This window comes from Myxocyprinus asiaticus, chromosome 3 (assembly GCF_019703515.2).
Source record: "Myxocyprinus asiaticus isolate MX2 ecotype Aquarium Trade chromosome 3, UBuf_Myxa_2, whole genome shotgun sequence".
NCBI classification, from domain to species: domain Eukaryota; kingdom Metazoa; phylum Chordata; class Actinopteri; order Cypriniformes; family Catostomidae; genus Myxocyprinus; species Myxocyprinus asiaticus.
In genome coordinates this window covers 39,605,619-39,623,441 of record NC_059346.1, presented here as the reverse complement: position 1 = coordinate 39,623,441, position 17,823 = coordinate 39,605,619, and the positions used below count along the sequence as shown (strand labels likewise).

The 17,823-nt window shown below is 46.9% G+C and overlaps 1 protein-coding gene across 8 annotated transcripts in view; it reads left to right on the top strand.

Moving 5' to 3' along the window:
* The window catches only part of LOC127419282 (single-stranded DNA-binding protein 2-like), a 45,304-nt gene extending 27,551 nt beyond the window's left edge, over positions 1-17,753 (top strand). For 4 of the 8 annotated variants that reach the window (XM_051660629.1, XM_051660588.1, XM_051660571.1 and 1 more), the window contains 13 exons: positions 10,905-10,982; positions 12,855-12,914; positions 13,018-13,078; positions 13,483-13,550; positions 13,634-13,701; positions 13,800-13,848; positions 13,938-13,973; positions 14,130-14,184; positions 15,093-15,163; positions 15,252-15,366; positions 16,443-16,471; positions 16,603-16,701; positions 16,798-17,753. In XM_051660629.1, the coding sequence (XP_051516589.1) occupies positions 10,905-10,982; positions 12,855-12,914; positions 13,018-13,078; positions 13,483-13,550; positions 13,634-13,701; positions 13,800-13,848; positions 13,938-13,973; positions 14,130-14,184; positions 15,093-15,163; positions 15,252-15,366; positions 16,443-16,471; positions 16,603-16,701; positions 16,798-16,827 (819 nt within the window). In that variant the 3' untranslated portion in view covers positions 16,828-17,753. The remainder of the gene's footprint in view (positions 1-10,904; positions 10,983-12,854; positions 12,915-13,017; positions 13,079-13,482; positions 13,551-13,633; positions 13,702-13,799; positions 13,849-13,937; positions 13,974-14,129; positions 14,185-15,092; positions 15,164-15,251; positions 15,367-16,442; positions 16,472-16,602; positions 16,702-16,797) is intronic. The other 4 variants (XM_051660606.1, XM_051660579.1, XM_051660597.1 and 1 more) reach the window with 4 other exon arrangements.
* Positions 17,754-17,823: the final 70 nt, after the last annotated feature.

The following is a 17,823-nucleotide window of genomic DNA, read 5'->3' as shown; positions in this document are numbered from 1 at the left end:
TGAAGAACCCAAGTGCAATTTTATTTATAAAAGTGAAATCCAAAAAATCCTAACTATAAACCTGAAACATAAACATGAACATGAACTTGAATAGACTTGACTGAAACTTGACATAAACCTGACTTGACATGGAACAGGAACTAAACTTTTCAAAATAAAAGACATGAAATACATGAACACACACATTAAACATTACATACCCCCCCCCCCTCCACTAGGGGCGGCTCCCGATGCCCCAAAACATGAACAAACACATAACATGACATAGTTCCAAAGTTCTGTAGGGAGCTGGGGGCGGGGTCTTGAGGCGTGGGGCGTGGCCTGGTGAGACAGGGCGTGGGACATGGGACCAGGGGAGAGTCGATGGAAGGTGGGGCCCTGAGAGGCTCTAGGGGTGGAGCTGTGGAAGGTGGGGTTGTGAGAGACTTGAGGGGCGGAACCATGGAAAGCAGAGCCGTGAGAGACTTGAAGTGCGACACCATGGAACTTGGTGCCCGGAGAGTAGCCGAAGACTTGAAGGGCCAGGGTGGAGCTGATGGCAGGGAGGACCAAGGCGGTGCTGGAGGCTCGGAGGAGCAAGATGGAGCTGGGGTATCAGAAGACTGAGGCGGAGCCGGTGGGACTGAGGACCAAGGTGGAGCTGTAGGGAAGGAGGTCCTCGGTGGAGCTGACGGATCGGAGGGACGAGGCGCAGCCAGAGGATCGGAGAGCCAAGGCGGAGCCAGGTGACCGACAGACCAAAGAGGAGCCGGAGGGACAAGGGACTCCGAGGGCCGAGGGAACGCAGAGCTGAGGCAATGTCGAGGAACCGACAGGCCAAGGCGGAGTCCAGGGCTTGGAGGGTCCAGGTGGGGTCGGAGGGTTGAAAGTTCCCCTTGCCTGCTCAGGAGAACTAAGGATGGGTACAAGGGCGGGAACCATCTCCAGGTCCAACTGCTCAGATGTGGCCATGACATGGCGTGGAACAGACTCAGGTGTGGCTATGACGTGGCATGGAGCAGGCTCAGGCGTGGCTGTGACGTGGCATGGAGCAGGCTCAGGCGAGGCTGTGACGTGGCATGGAGCAGGCTCAGGCGTAGCTGTGACGTGGCATGGAGCAGGCTCAGGCGTGGCTGTGACGTGGCATGGAGCAGGCTCAGGCGTGGCTGTGACGTGGCATGGAGCAGGCTGAGGCGTGGCTGTGACGTGGCATGGAGCAGGCTGAGGCGTGGCTGTGACGTGGCATGGAGCAGGCTGAGGCGTGGCTGTGACATGGCATGGAGCAGGCTGAGGCGTGGCTGTGACATGGCATGGAGCAGGCTCAGGTGTGGCTGTGACATGGCATGGAACAGGCTGAGGCTTTGATGTGACATGGCATGGAACAGGCTGAGGATCCGGGGCAAACGATGGCGCTAGCTCAGCGACCATGACGAAGAACTCTGGCTCGGCGGCCATGACGTGGAACTCTGGCTCGGTGGCCATGACGTGGACCTCTGGCTCGGCGGCCATGACGTGGAACACTGGCTCGGTGGCCATGACGTGAAACTATGGCTCGGCTGCCATGTCGTGGACCTCTGGCTCGGCGGCCATGTCGTGGACCTCTGGCTCGGCATCTGCCTCCCCCATAGTGAACGTGGAACCAATAATCTGCAGGACGAGGTCTATATATTGAGCCAGGCTGTGGGTACTCTGACCACCTGGCATCAGTGAAGAGATTGGCAAATTTAATCCAAAACGGAAAATGTCTTTGAGGGCAACCTCATTAAAGTCCACTCGGCATGCCAGAGTACAAAGTCCTCCACATCGTCCACAGGGACGATTCCCCTGACGTAGGCGGAGGAGCTGGATTGCTGAGTTCATAGTCGGTTAGGTATTTCTGTAACGAGTGGCTGCTGGCAATGACGAAGACGATGGAGTGAAGAATCCAAGTGCAATTTTATTTACAAAAGTGAAATCCAAAAAACCCTAACTATAAACTTGAAACATAAACATGAACATGAACTTGAATAGAATTGACTAAAACTTGACATAAACCTGACTTGACATGGAACAGGAACTAAACTTTTCAAAATAAAAGACATGAAATACATGAACACACACATTAAACATTACAATTTCTACCTAGCCTATATATGCACATCTGATCCTTGTTTGTGTTTTGGAGTATTTTTTTACATTTCAGTTTGCACGGGAACTGCCCAGTGGCATGACAGAGGATGAATGGATAAAGGGAGCAAGGGAGAATTTAAAAGAGGAGGGCAGCTAGCAACTTCCTTCCTGTGCAGTATCATTGGTATATTTCCTGTTGTTATTTTGGTCTAGAGAGTTAAACTGTCTCTGTTTTCAGCTGCCTTTAAAGTCTAACCTTACCATCCCATACACAAGGCTTGAGTTCAACTGTCATTATAATGTATCTTGGTTGTCTCGTTTTTCAATAGAACTTATATAAGTAATCACACGCTTATTGGAACAGAAGTGAGAATGAGGGCGAAAGAGGTCAGACAGAATAAGCAGTCTTATTTGATTAAATTGTATTTCCTTAAAGGAATGTTCCAGGTTCAATACAAGTTAAGCTAAGTGATTTCTTCACACTAAAATCATGTTAACACACATATCCTTTATGTCTTGTGGTTATACTTTTGAAAAAGTGAGTATTATAACATTAACAAATTGGCCCCCATTCACTTCCATTATAAGTGCCTCACTGGAACCTTGATTTTTGCTTTTTTTTTTTTTTAAACAAAAGGAGGAACGAGTCGAAATAAATTTTTGTGGTAATCAACATTATGCCACAAATGCTTTCGATTGAGCTTAACTTACATTGAACCCGGAACATTCCTTTAATTGCAATAGTGAAGGATGAGTTTTGGATGAATGTCTAGACATGGAGACTTGCCATGCAACCCACGTTTCACTAATGAGTATAGAAATGAGTCTCTACACAGCCAGCCTCTGGAGGAATCCTGCTCTCCATAGACTGTGCGCGCACACACACACACACACAAACTCACTGCCTCCTTATTGCAGACAGAAGGACCGAATCTAATAAATATGGAATGGATGAACTTAGAGACAGAGTGAGCTGGTGCAGGCTAAAAAAAAACATAACATACTGGAAAAGGATATAGTGCCACAGCTGTTTCTTTACAAAGTTTAGTTTTCAGAAATGTAATTTTAGCATCAGATCCTTTCTCTTGTTTTTTTATATACAGGTAGACATCATTTCAAGAAACTTTGGGTTGACATCTCTGCCCTTTTGTGTATGAGAAAGAATATTCCCTTATTTCGATTTTGTGCATTGGCTATCCCCAACCTTTGAGATTGGATTGAGATTTTTCCCCTTAAAATCAGCTTAAATTAAAGTTTGCTAGAAACAATGCCACTGGAATGTGAATGGTCAGCTAAGAATCAAGCAGTTGATTCTTATTCATTTCGATTGAGTAGAAATCCAAAACCACCCAGCGAAACTTTAGTACATCAACACTAGTGCTGTTAATTATTCAGTGGACAAAATGTGTTTGCCAGGAGGTGCAACTTCTGTGTCTCTGTCTTTCCACCATTTCATATTTCCTCTCATTGTTTTTGGTTTGTGTGTGTGCATGTGGGTTTGCTGGAGTAGTGTAGTGTAGGTGGCGTCAGGCTTGAGGTTTTAAACGGCAGAATAAATTGTTAAGACTGCATGCTGATGGCTGTTTAATGACCACCAACTCTGTAAAATCACCTCAACTATGAGCAAAGTGCAAATATTTAGTCTTATTTAGAAATATGTTATGATGAATATGTTCACAGGGTGCCTGCTTACTTTACAACAACTTACAGGTATTTACTGTATGTGATTTTTATTTTTTAGTTTCTGACAATGCTTATTGGAATATTATTCTAAAACACAGTACAGTAGTAACTTGGCTAGCTATTAGAAAAGAGCTGCAATTTATATACAGTGTTGATATTAAATAACGTCATGGTTACTGGTGTAACCTCCGTTCCCTGATGGAGGGAACGAGACGTTGGTGTCGATGTAGTGACACTAGGGGTCACTCTTGGGAGCCCGAGACACCTCTGGTCTTTGATAAAAGGCCAATGAAAATTGGCGAGTGGTATTTGCATGCCACTCCCCCGAACATACGGGTATAAAAGGAGCTGGTATGCAACCACTCATTCAGGTTTTACGCTGAGGAGCCGATATAAGGTCCGGCCATTTCAGCGGGTAGTTCAGCATTGTGGCAGGAGGGACCAACGTCTCGTTCCCTCCATCAGGGAACGGAGGTTACACCAGTAACCATGACGTTCCCTATCTGTCACTCACTCGACGTTGGTGTCGATGTAGTGACACTAGGGGTCCCTATACAAAACGCCACAAGGCTGAACTGTGTTACGTGAACTGGCGGTGTGTGGTGGGCAGACTTGCTGTGTGCCTCATAGCCAGCACACCAGGTCGACACGTAACCTCCCCCAACACAGTTATGAGTGTCGAACGGCCCTTTTTGGGGACAAGTCGACTACCCAGAGATAGAGACAGGCTTAACCCAGTCATGGCCTCTTTCCCCTTCTCTTTTTCCACTCCCTAAAAAAGAAGGGGGATTATCCGACTGGGCCGCCAGGTCTAGTCGGGGGGTGTCCCTCCCAAGGGGAGGACACCGCGGAGACCACACCTCGCCCCAAGAGAGGGGGGATATTTAAGTGGAAGAATACATCACACGGTCTTTCCAACCATGTGGAGAGCCTTCAAGGTAGATCCTACCCAATGGGGGAGGAGTTACTACAACATGGAGACTGAGGGGCTCTGCCCAAGGAAGACGCAGTTTGCCAGTAGGGAAACGAACTAGCGGAAGATATAGATCACATGGGGTTAGCCTTACAGGGAACCGCCACATGCGGAGCACCTACCCCAGAACCGGGCTCTTAGTTAGCGCGTGTACTGGGCCGGCAGCGAGTCTCTCCGGAAACTCGACTGCCACAGGGCTCGGAGGAAGTCAACCAGGGAACAACTTTTGTGAACACTACTGGGAATTAACAGCGCACGTCTTCAGCTCAAAAGGAGGTGGAAGGCGCTATGTGCAAGCGATACACCCGGCCGGCTATCCCGGGCTTATCCGCTTGTGTTGCGTGCCACTACCTGGGACGAAACCGGTTCCACCCGGAGGTTGTAGAACCTTGCAAAGGTGTTGGGTGTTGCCCAGCCCGCTGCTCTGCAATGTCTGTTAGAGAGGCACCTCTGGCCAGGGCCCAAGAAGCCGCTACACCACGGGTAGAATGGGCTCGTAGCCCTACCGGGGGCGGCATGTTTTGGGCGAGACATGCCATAGTTATGGCGTCAATGAGCCAGTGGGCGATCCTCTGCTTGGAGACAGCGCTTCCTTTCCGCTGTACACCAAAGCAGACAAAGAGCTGCTCAGAGATTCTAAAGCTCTGCGTGCGATCCAAATAGATGCGTAAAGCGCGCACCGGACACAGCAACGACAGGGCTGGGTCTGCCTCCTCCTGGGGCAGCTCTTGCAGGTTCACCACCTGGTCCCTAAAAGGAGTGGTGGGAGCCTTGGGCACATAGCCCGGTCGGGGGTATCAGGATCACGTGAGAATAGCCCGGACCGAACTCCAGGCATGTTTCGCTGACAGAGAACGCTTGCAGGTCACCTACCCTCTTGATGGAAGTGAGCGCAGTCAGGAGGGCAGTCTTCAAGGAGAGTGCCTTAAGCCCGGCTGACTGCAAAACTCAAAGGGGGCTCTCTGTAGACCCTGAAAAACTACAGAGGTCCGATGAGGGAACAAGGCGTGGCCTGGAGGGATTCAGCCTCCTGGCGCCTCTTAGGAACCTGATGATCAGATCATGCTTCCCTAAGGACTTACCGTCGACTGCGTCATGGTGTGCTGCTATGGCAGCAACGTACACCTTCAAGGTGGAAGGGGACAGCCTCCCTTCCAACCTCTCTTGCAGGAAGGAAAGCACTGATCTGACTGCGCACCTCTGGGGGTCTTCCTGATGGGAAGAACACCACTTAGCGAACAGACACCACTTAAAGGCATACAGGCGCCTCGTAGAGGGAGCCCTAGCCTGAGTGAACGTGTCTACCACCGCAGGTGGGAGACAGCTTAGGTCTTCCGCGTCCCGTCCAGGGGCCAGACATGGAGATTCCAGAGGTCTGGGCGCGGGTGCCGGATGGTGCCCCTTCCCTGAGAAAGAAGGGCCTTTCTCAGGGGAATTTGCCCGGGGGAGCTGTCACGAGGAGCGTGAGGTCCGAGCACCACGTCTGGGCGGGCCAGTAGGGTGCTTACCAGGACGACCTTCTCCTCGTCCTCCCTGATCTTGCACAGGGTCTGTGCGAGCAGGCTCACTGGGGAAAACGCATATTTGCGAATGCCAGGGGACCAGCTGTGTGCCAGCGCGTCTATGCCGAGGAAGGCCTCGGTGAGGGCGTACCAGAGCGGGCAGTGGGAGGATTCTTGGGAGGCGAACAGGTGCACCTGTGCCTGACTGAATCGACTCCAAATCAGCTGGACCACCTGAAGGTGGAGTCTCCACTCTCCCTTGAGGGTAACCTGTTGTTACGGCGCGTCCGCCGAAGTGTTGAGGTTGCCCGGGATGTGAGTGGCTTGCAGCGACTTGGTGCTGCTAACTCCGTTGGAGGAGACGGCGGGCGAGTTATGACATACAGCGGGAGCGCAGACCGCCTTGGCGGTTGACATATGCTACCGCTGCCGTGCTGTCTGTCCGAACTAGCACGTGCTTGCCCTGGATCAACGGCCGGAACCTCCGCAGGGCGAGAAGAATTGCCAGTAACTCGAGGCAGTTGATGTGCCAACGCAGCTGCGGACCTGTCTAGAGGCCGGCGGCTGCGTGCCCGTTGCCAACAGCGCCCCAGCCCATTTTGGAGGCGTCTGTCGTGACCACGACGCGCCTGGAGACCAGTTCTAGCGGAACACCTGCTCGTGGAAACGAGAGGTCGGTCCAAGGGCTGAAAAGACGGTGACAGACCGACGTAATGGCCACGCGGTGTGTCCCGTGGCGCCATGCCCGTCTCGGGACTCGAGTCTGGAGCCAGTGCTGAAGCGGCCTCATATGCATCAACCCGAGCGGGGTGGCCACCGCCGAGGACGCCATATGCCCCAGGAGCCTCTGAAAATGTTTCAGTGGAACCGCTGTTTTCTGTTTGAACGCCTTCAAACAGGCCAGCACCGACTGGGCGCGCTCGTTCGTAAGGTGCGCCGTCAAGGAGACTGAGTCCAACTCCAAACCGAGAAAAGAGATGCTCTGAACCGGGAGGAGCTTGCTCTTTTCCCAGCTGACCCGAAGCCCTAGTCGGCTGAGGTGTGAGAGCACCAGGTCCCTGTGTGCGCATAACCCGTCTTGAGAGTGAGCTAGGATTAGCCAGTCGTCGAGATAGTTGAGAGTGCGAATGCCCACCTCCCTTAACGGGGCAAGGGCAGCCTCTGCGATCTTCGTAAAGATGCGAGGAGACAGGGACAGGCCGAAAGGGAGGACTTGTACCGATACGCCTGACCCTCGAACGCAAACCGCAGGAAGGGTCTGTGTCGAGGAAGGATCGAGACGTGAAAGTACGCATCCTTCGGGTCTACCGCCGCGAACCAATCTTGATGCCGGACGCTCGCTAGAATGCGTCTTTGCGTCAGCATCTTGAACGGGAGTCTGTGTAAGGCCCGGTTCAGTACTCGCAGGTCCAAGATTGGCCGCAACCCACCGCCTTTTTTCGGTACAATGAAGTAGGGGCTGTAAAACCCCTTCTTCATCTCGGCTGGAGGGACAGGTTCTATCGCGTCCTTCCGTAGGAGGGTAGCGATCTCCGCGCAAGGTAGCAGCGTTTCCATCTTTCACCAAGGTGAAGTGGACACCGCTGGACCTGGTCGGATGCCCAGTGAAGTGAATCGTGCAGCCGAGTCGGACGGTCCGGACCAGCCCTCGCGACGGACTGGAAAGCGCAAGCCATGCATCCGAGTTCCGCGCAAGGGGGACCAAAGGGACAACGTCATCGGATGTACCGGCGGGTGGGGCCTCGCGGCGGGGCGGAGCTTGAGGTGCCACACCACATCGTGGCCGTGCTGAGTCCGAGGACATCGAAGCACTTACCTGGCTCCTTGTGACCACCCCCGGAACAGCCTGGGACGGGGGAGGAAGAGGCCTGTCCTCATGACCCGTGGAGACTGTCACATCGGGGGCGGATTTGTGCCACAGCTGGGCGCTCAGGGCGGGAGACCGCCGCTGGAGCGCCAACCTGCCAAATGGAGTGGTGGACGGTGGTCGTGATGCCAGCCGTACACACCGAATATGTGACCCAGGGAACAAGGAAACCACTCTTGCGGAGCTCTTGAGTACTGCAGCCACTTGGGCATGCAGCGCAATTAAATGCAAAAGGTAACAAAAAGAAGATCTGCTTACCAGCTCCAGAGCAGCGGGTTTCGTTGTCCCTGGGTCGCCCGTCTCAGGGGCGCTTCGAAGACCTCCGTGGGTTCTTCGGTGCTGGCTGTGAGACGGGTGGCGTCGGCTTCCTGCGGTGGGCTCCACGCCGGGGCCGGGCCGGAGGGGCGGGCTGCGGCGGAGCCGGTGCAGTCACCGCAGGGGGACGCCCTCGGCGATGAGTAGATGGGGGGATCTTGAGCCACGCCGGGGCAGGACAAGCCGGCTAGCATCCATCTACTGCTCTACCATCGAGAACTGCTGGGCAAAGTCCTCGACGGTGTTGCCGAATAGGCCCGCCTGGAAAATGGGGGCAGCAAGGAATCGTGTCCTGTCGGCCTCACCCATCTCGACCAGGTTGAGCCAAAGGTGGCGCTCCTGGACCACTAGTGTGGCCATCGTCCGCCCGGGAGACCGCGCCGTGACCTCCGTCGCTCAGAGCGAGGTCGGTCGCCGAGCGCAGTTCCTGCATCAATCCCGGGGCGGAACTACCCTCGTGCAGTTCCTTTAGCGCCTTGGCGGACTTGCAGGAGAGCCATGGCGTGCAGGGCGGAGGCGGCTTGTCCAGCAGCGCTGTAGGCTTTGACCATCAGAGACGACGTAAACCTACAGGCCTTGGACAGGGCTTTGGGCACCCACGCCAGGTGGCGGCGCTCTGCGGGCATAGGTGCCCCGCGAGCGCCTTTATCCACTGGGGGATTGCCGAATAACCCTTGGCCGCCCCACCATCGAGGGTAGTGAGAGCGGGGAAGCTGAAAAGATCGGGACCGGGCAGTAAAAGGTGCCTCCCGCGACCTTGTCAGCTCTTCATGCACTTCCGGGAAGAAAGGAACGGGGCGGGGCGTGGCTTTGAGCGGCGCCGCGAGCCCAGGAACCAATCACAGAGCCGCGAGGGTTCAGGGAAGAGCGGTGAAATCCACTCTAACCGACGCTCGCGGCTGTCCGGGAAAGCATGTCGTCATCTCCGCGTCAGCCTGTGACTGGGCGATCGACCCCGGAGGGAGGAGCCCAGCCGAGGCTTCCGACTGGACGAGCCCGCTCTCCGATGCTGCGCTCGAGAGCTCATCACTTTCGCGGGCTCCGAATAAGAGGTCGAACTCGCCGTGAGACGAGCCGGCGGACTCACCCGGAAGCCCGATCGGGGCAGACGAGCGTGCTGGGGAATGGGAGGTCCGCGGGGGGATACCCGGCGGAGGCGGTCCCATTGGGGTCCCCAAATCGCCCCCAGTGCTAGCCGCGCTGGCCTCAAACCCGTGGGTAAAAGGACCGAGGCGGGAGCCTCTGGGGTGGCTCGCTTCCTTACGAAGGCGAGCCGCGACCGCAACGTTGCCATGGACACATTCTCGCAATGAGAATGTGACCATCCACGAACGCTGTCTCCGCGTGAGCAGTGCCCAGACACGAAAGACAGTGATCGTTACCGTTAGAAGGCGAGAGATAACGAGCACAACCAGGAATAACACACAATCGGAAAAGCATCTTTAAAAAGACGCGTCTTTAAAAAGACGTTCCGTGTGTGCGCTCTTTTAGAGAAATATATACTCTTTTAGAGGGGAAAAATGCTCTTTCAGAAAATATACTCTCTAGTTTTTCTGCCGAAGCGCCCAGGGGCATTCTCTGCAGTGCACCAGTGCAGAGGAGGGAGAAGCCGCTGAAATGCGCCGTCAGATCCAGCAGGTGAATGAACAGTAGTATTCAGCTCAATGAGCACGACCGTTCGGCTCCGAAGAGAAAATCTGAATGAGTGGTTGCATACCAGCTCCTTTTATACCTGTATGTTCGGGGGAGTGGCATGCAAATACCACTCGCCAATTTTCATTGGCCTTTTATCAAAGACCAGAGGTGTCTCGGGCTCCCAAGAGTGACCCCTAGTGTCACTACATCGACACCAACGTCGAGTGAGTGACAGATAGGGAACTAATATTGCCATTACAGACAGAGGAGAACTGGTTTTTCTTTTCTCCATTAACCAACATCTTATGGAGTTTTGTGTTCCTTGCCACAGTCGCCTTTAACCTGCTCTCTGTGAGGTTTTCTGTGAGGTTTAAATTCAAATATTATTTACTTGCTTATTTATTTAATTATTTATTTTTAAAGCACAATTTACAATCATGTTTTTTTTATTAAACCACACTATTAAGACATCACATACTGTATATTACATCTTTTTTCTGTTAAAGTATAATTTTCTGTAAAGCTGCTTTGAAATGAAGTGAGTTGTGAAAAAGCGCTATACAAATAAAAATGACTTGACTTGATATTGAAAGAGATTTGTTACTGCTACTATACTTCTCTAGTTCTTCAAAATGTCCATTCATTAACTGTAGGTTGTTGTTACTTATGCATAAGCATAAGTTTGTTATAATATAACATACTTAGTGTGTGTTGTTACCAAAGCGACTTGTTACATCCCACACCTCCCCCACAATATTCCTGTCATTTATGTAGTTTCTCAGAGGTTAGGGGAGGGTATTTTTTCTGAGTCATGTTTTTTTTTTTTTTGTATATCCTTTAGAGTGCAGCAACAGCACAGAGTCCTGTGATTGGAAGTCCTCCAGGAGAAGGTATGCCTATTCCCCCGGGATTTTTCCAGGTACACACACGCATATTATATGTATTGCACTAAAGCACCTATCCGGTCCAATAGATTGATCGATTTAGTTTTAACTCTGTTCATTTAATTGGAAAATCTTCTGGATAAAGGTCATTGAATGACAGTGTATTAGACCTGGTTCAGCTCCACCTGCACAGCATAGACAGGCAGGCATTTTCACAGACAATGGCTGTGTCCAAACCAGAAAAGTTCTGCCTTTCAGAGGCAATATACGGAGGTAGGAAGGAATCAAGTCACATCCAAATCCAAAGGTTGTGTTACATCCTGTCTAAGATGCCTTCATCTGGTTGGCTTTTGAAGGCAGTGTAGTTGTATCCTTTGATGCATATGATATCCCCAATGCTTTGCATCTGGTTTGGCAGTTGGTGAAAAGAATAAAAATGGCATCTGTTGGCGCAGTTGAAAAGTCAGTTAATTCATAAAAGTTATATTTTTCCCAACTTATTATGCCATTTCTAACAAGAAATAAGCATTGTAGGATTTAAATATGTGCTTAGTTATCTCTAAAACACAGAATTTGTCCTAAATCATTAGACATGACGTTATGGAACCTTGAAAGCCAGTCTAAAGCTACTTTTGCTAGGAGGTACCTTAACACAAAAACACTAAATGTGAAGTCATTGACTGAGTGTGCAGTGAGTCAGCAAGGCAGCTGTTTTTGGTTTTGTCTAAAGAACGCTGAAATTGTTTTCTTACCCTGTGATTGATAGTTGAACCAGGAGAAATTCTGCGCTGAGTCAGGAGAGATTATGAATGATTGAGCATTTGAACTAAATGTGGAATGTCATTCATTATGCAGTGTGGCAGTCTACCACAGTAGATAATGCAAGGATTTTCATACTTCCATTTTTTAATTGTAAAGAGACGATGTGTGCCTTTTTAATAATGGGAGCATTTAGAGTGCATAAATACTGGGCTGTATGTACATCAATGATAATGCACCAGACCTCATCAGTGAGAATATAGATTAATTAACGGTCAGAAGTCAGTCTTAGGGCTTTTCTGCCTGCCTGATGTGCATTGACCATCACTCATTGATAGACTTAAACTCAGACTGCAGAAGAGTCCAGCTGTCAGCTCCAAAAATCTCCCCTCCAGTTTCTTTTCTAACTCATTTACTTTGACTCTGTTTTACATTAAATCACTTCAGCCCTCTTAGAGATCTGCTTTCTGTTCAAATACCACTTCCCTTTATGTATTAAGCCATAATAGAAGACAGCAACAGGACTGTCCCTTTTATTGCTGGACAGTTGTGAAAGAGAGTGCAATGATGAGCATTACTGTAAACACGCTGTTTGTTTTTACAAACCGTAAAAGCCATAGATGGTGTCAGTAGAGCTTATATTTTACTTAAGCCAGAACGTTTCTTTACTGTAAATGCTGCAAAATGACTACAGAAAAGGAAGTGTTTAAGACAGGCAGTGGGCTTTAGCCCACCCTGAAGACACCCAGAATGGGCTGGTGCTTCTCTGTGTATTGCAGTTGTGATCTTTCAGGCAGTCTCTACCCAACCTACAACTCCTTTGTATCGTACATCTCTCCTTGCAGGCTTATAATTTTAGTTCAGTGTGCCGGAGTTAACGGACACCAAATACCTGATCTATATCATTTCAGTGGGTTTTATAAAAATGCACAGGTGCATAGTATCTAATGTGCACAAGAATATTAGCATTTGGCATTGGCTTTCAATTAAAACATCTATTAAAATCCACTTAATGACTTTCAAAGAGAAATGTAGTGTCTCCCTCTGGTGGTGTGAACTATGAAGGTCTTGTCCTTGTCTTTTCTTGCAAATCGTTGTGTGATTTATACTGAAATAATCAGTTGTTCTCTGCCCTTGTGTTTCCACAGCAGTTCATGTCTCCTCGATACCCAGGTGGGCCTAGAGGTTCTCTCAAAATACCCAGTCAGGTATTTTTCTTTATATACTCTGGTTAGTTGTGCTTTTGGGAACTGAGGTATTCATTTAGTGAATGGAAATGACTTATTCTACAATCTGATTTGTTTTGAGCAGGCTTTGAGTCCTGGGAACCAACCCCTCTTATCCAGTGGGATGGATCCTTCAAGACAACCAGGTATTTCAAATCCTAATGACACTTAAATTTGACACTATAAATGCTTCATGACCAGAAGCAGGCCCAGACAAAATCTAACAAAAACGGAACAACTGACATTCACAAAGTTTTTTTTTTTTTTTTTTTTCAGGGACCAATGCTATACAATATATCCTTAAAATAAGCAAAGAAAATGCTCAATGGCTTTAACACAATTAAAGACATTACAGCATGATTTTCTGCAAAGCTTCTGTGAAATGATGTATATTGTGAAAAGCGTTATACAAATAAAAATGACATGACATGGAAATGTGAAAGAAGTCTGCAGATTCCATCTGGGTCTGTTCCTGAGTAATATAACTGTCCATAACAACACATCAAACAAAGGAAAATAAATCACTATGTGGCTTTTTTTCTATTACAAGGCCATCCCAACATGAGTGGGCCCATGCAGCGAATGACTACTAGAGGAATGGTTCCTGTTGGACCACAGGTGAGCTGTCCATGAATAATTTGGGAGAGCGTATGTGTGTAAGCATGCTGACAAACAGTTATGGATTGTATTGTTCTATCCAGAACTATGGTGGTGGGATGAGACCTCCCCTAAATGCCTTAATGGGACCTGGAATGCCTGGGATTAACATGTAATTACGCTCACAGTTCATCATACGTTTGTAATTCCCTTATTAAGTCTAAATCCTTAATGTGTTACTCAATACATGTGTTTTATGGCTTTGTAAAGGGGTCCTGCAGGAGGAAGACATTGGCCAAACCTTGCAAATGCCAGTTCGGTTAGTTCTCAACATGACACATGATTGATCAAAAGCCAATAACAACAACAGTAACAAAACCAGTACATAAACTCTCTCTTCCATCCCAGATTCCTTATTCATCTGTGTCTCCAGGCAGTTATTCGGTAGGTAATGTAACATTCTCTATGACTCTTATCAAATATAGTCTGTCTATGCTAAAAAAAAATAATTGGTTGAACATTTTTACAAATAATTTACAACCGTAAATTTGGGGTAACATACTCTGGTCGTTTGAATAAGCAAAATTAGTGTGTTTGCAGGGTCCCCCAGCAGGAGGAGGCCCTCCAGGCACACCCATCATGCCTAGTCCTTCAGGTAACCGATTCTGAATCAGTTGACTGAAGTACACATCGCTAATTACATCAAATCCACTATTTTTGACTCCAAGGCACCCCATGGTGCAAGACAATATTCGAAGGCCCCCTTTCCCTGTAAACTAGAAGTGTTAATAAGTTAAAATAATTAATCATCAATTTATGTTTATATGTTGTTTTTAGAGGTTTTCAGCATTTTAAATAAGACAGATTATTATAAAATAATGTATTAAATAATTGCCCCCTGGTATAGAACCACTGCAATATTTGACTGTTGACAAAGTATCAATCACTGTTTGTCTGAGGTTTCAGACACCTGAGGCAACCAATAGTTATTTCCCAAAACCTACTGAGCTGCCTATATAAACAGCATTTTAAGGCATCTTAGGTGTACGCCACACACGAAGTCTATTCCATTCCAAACAGTAGGTAGCAACACTGTTGCCTTCTAAGATACCTCATGTTCTCCAAATTTTAAGGCAGCATAGTATATGTCCTTTGCAGATATGGCAGTCACAGAATGCAATAAGCTCAGTGAAAAATTTCTTCCAACATGATGGACAGAGTCAAAAGAAATGTTGATTATAAATAGACTTATATTTTATTAAATTCTGAGAAATGTTGATTAAAAAGTTCCAAAATGGACTATTTCACCTAATATTTGTGTTTTATTTTTTTGTTAGTTTTGCAACATATGGTAATGCCAAATTCTTTTGTAATTGTAACTGAGTGTTAGTCAAGTCTCATGTGGTTTTCATGCTATTTGCCAGGATCTGTGTGACTGTTTATGAAGTTGCCAACTATGTAGAGAGATTCAAATAGGTCACTTATGTGGTTCCATTTAGCATGCTATCGAAGACAAGACTAATAATGAGCAAACAACCTGTAATGTAATATCTTTGATTTTAGAGTCAAACAACTCTGGTGACAACATGTACAGTATAATCAGCTCAGTCCCTCCGAATGGAAACAAAGCAAGTGTGAGCAAAGCCTTATTTGGCAGTTTTTAATCACTTCATATATAAGAAATATATGTGCTGTTTTCTAATGGAATTTATTTCTTTTCAGTTTCCATTGGGTTCAGGTGCTGATGGTCCAATGGGCAGCATGGCAGGCATGGTGCCTTATCATATGAATGATTCATTATGTAGGACAGATATAACTGACACAGCACAATGCCGAAGTAAACACTTGTCTTGTTTTGAGACTTACACCCATTGCTATGAGGGCAACAACTAATAAAGAGGGGAGGCATTCTTTTATAAGTAAAAAACATTTCAAACAACACGTTTTTAAGGCCATTAACATACCCTAACGCAGATGCATGCACTTGGCCAACACATTGCCAATGCTAGGTCGAGTTGAACATGCTAACTTGTGTTCTTGCTTTTTTGTTTTTTAATTATTGATAAAAAATACAAGATTAATACAAATGCAAACAACTCGCAACAAATGTTAACCAAAAATAAATAAATGAAATAAACAAAACAAATATGGCCAAAAGTATGTGGACACCCCCTTCTAATAAATGAGTTTGGTTACTCCATTAATTCCAGCGAAGACAAATCATAATGCTACTCCATACAATTGCATTCTAGGGCATAGCGTGCTTCCAGAATTGTGGCAAAGTTTGGGGAGACCCTTTTTCTATTCGAGCATGACAATGCCCCAGTGCACAAAGTGAGGTCCATAAAGAAATGGTTTCCTGCATCTGGTGTGGAAGAACTTTACTGGCCTGCACAAGGCCTAGACATGAACTACATTGAACATATTTGTGGTGAACTGGAACGCCAACTGTGAGTCAGGCCTTGTTACCCATCATCATTCTGACCTCACTGATGCTCTTGTGTCTGAATGCTAGAAAATCCCTGCAGCCATGTTACTACATACAGTATAGAGCAAAGCCTTCCCAGAAGAGTGGAAGCTGTAATGGCAGCAAAAGGGGGAATGTAAATGTTCATCAAGGACATCCACAAACACATCCACCAACTTTTGGCCACATATAATTTATGCCAGGGGTCAAATTAAAATAAACAATAAATTAAAGTATAAAAGTCGGGAAATTGACGCCAGGTGCTCTTGCATATGCGTCAGGATTTGACGTATTGGGAATGAGAACGGCTACATAACTAGACGTGTCTGCGTTCACATGCTTCCGTAAAGTATGTTTCGGGATAAAATGTCACCAATTTATGCCTTTTTTGTTTTCGATTTGCATGTTCTCTGCTTTATTACTTTCCTTTTTTGCTCATTTGACAGGATCTGGTGACATTGAAAGCCTCCCAAAGGTATGGCACATATCCTTACTTTCTCAAAAGACAAATTTAAACAAAGACAGACATTCCTCTTGAAATTCATTCATGTTTGTTATAGTTCTCTCAGAGGATTTGTCTTCAAAATTCTTGTTCACTTTTCACAGAGCTCACCAGGAAACCTTAGCATAAATAATCAGCACGGCACACCAAGAGATGATGGAGACATGGGCGGCAACTTCCTCAGTGCTTTTCAGAGTGAAAATGTATGTATGCAAAAAGCTTTTTCCCCATTTGTGTTTATTACAGCTGTCATTTAAAACTACATACATGTGTTGCTCTCTCTTTCGGTCTCCCTGCAGTATTCTCCAAACATGACAATGACTGTGTGAGAAGTTATCGTTGTATTCAATCAAGATGCGGAATCTTTTCTCAACTGGCTCTTTGGTTTTTTACTCATTTTATCTTTGGTGAACTATTTTGAATTAGAGTATATAATTATACACCAAATCTGAACAAACCCAAGCAAGCCATGAAATGAGGCAGAAGAAGCCTTCAAGAAGCTTTATATTTTTGACATGCTTTACATGGTTTAAGTCTGTGTCCTATCGGCTGTTTGGAATTACACCTGGCTGGAATGTTTTTTTTTGTTTTTTTTTTCAATTTCCCCACAGCCCATCTCAATTTTGTCTTAAGAGGACTACAGTCCAAATTATTATTTTTTTATGTAACTTCAGCTGATGAACAGATTTTTAATATCCATCTATCATTGTTTTCTTGAGCTGTGTTTCAAACATATTCCAAGGAGAGGGCAGTATCCCCATGCATAAGTTCCATAGTGATAACCTTCATTTTAAGATGCATTAATTACACAAAATAGTTTACACAATGCCAGATCTGTTATTGTTGAACAGCTTGACATATTGACAGAAAATCTTCTTTATAAATTATGGTTGTTTTGTTTTTGAGTGGACTAGACTTTCAAGTATAACATGAGGAGTTCTTCCTCAAGATTTTTCATGGCTGTTATTTAAGTTTAATTAAAGACTTTAACCTCAAACACCAATACTGCCAGTTCTGAAAAACAGCCACCATCATAGTAAGCTGGAACATTACCCTGTATTAAATACCTTCAGTTTAGGAGAACCAAAAGGTTGGTTTCATTTAAATTGGGTTTCAGTAAAAGACCGATATATTTCCCTAAAAGCAACATATTGTAGGTTTCACCACAACATTTCCTGTCATTTTTTTTTCTTTCTTTTTCTTGTAAATCTATGAACAATTTGGGTATGCTGATATAAAGATCATTTTCACCATTTGTACTCTGTGTTGTGTGCATGTGGTCTTGCTGAAAAGATCTGCAAAGACCAGCATGAATATCCATTCAG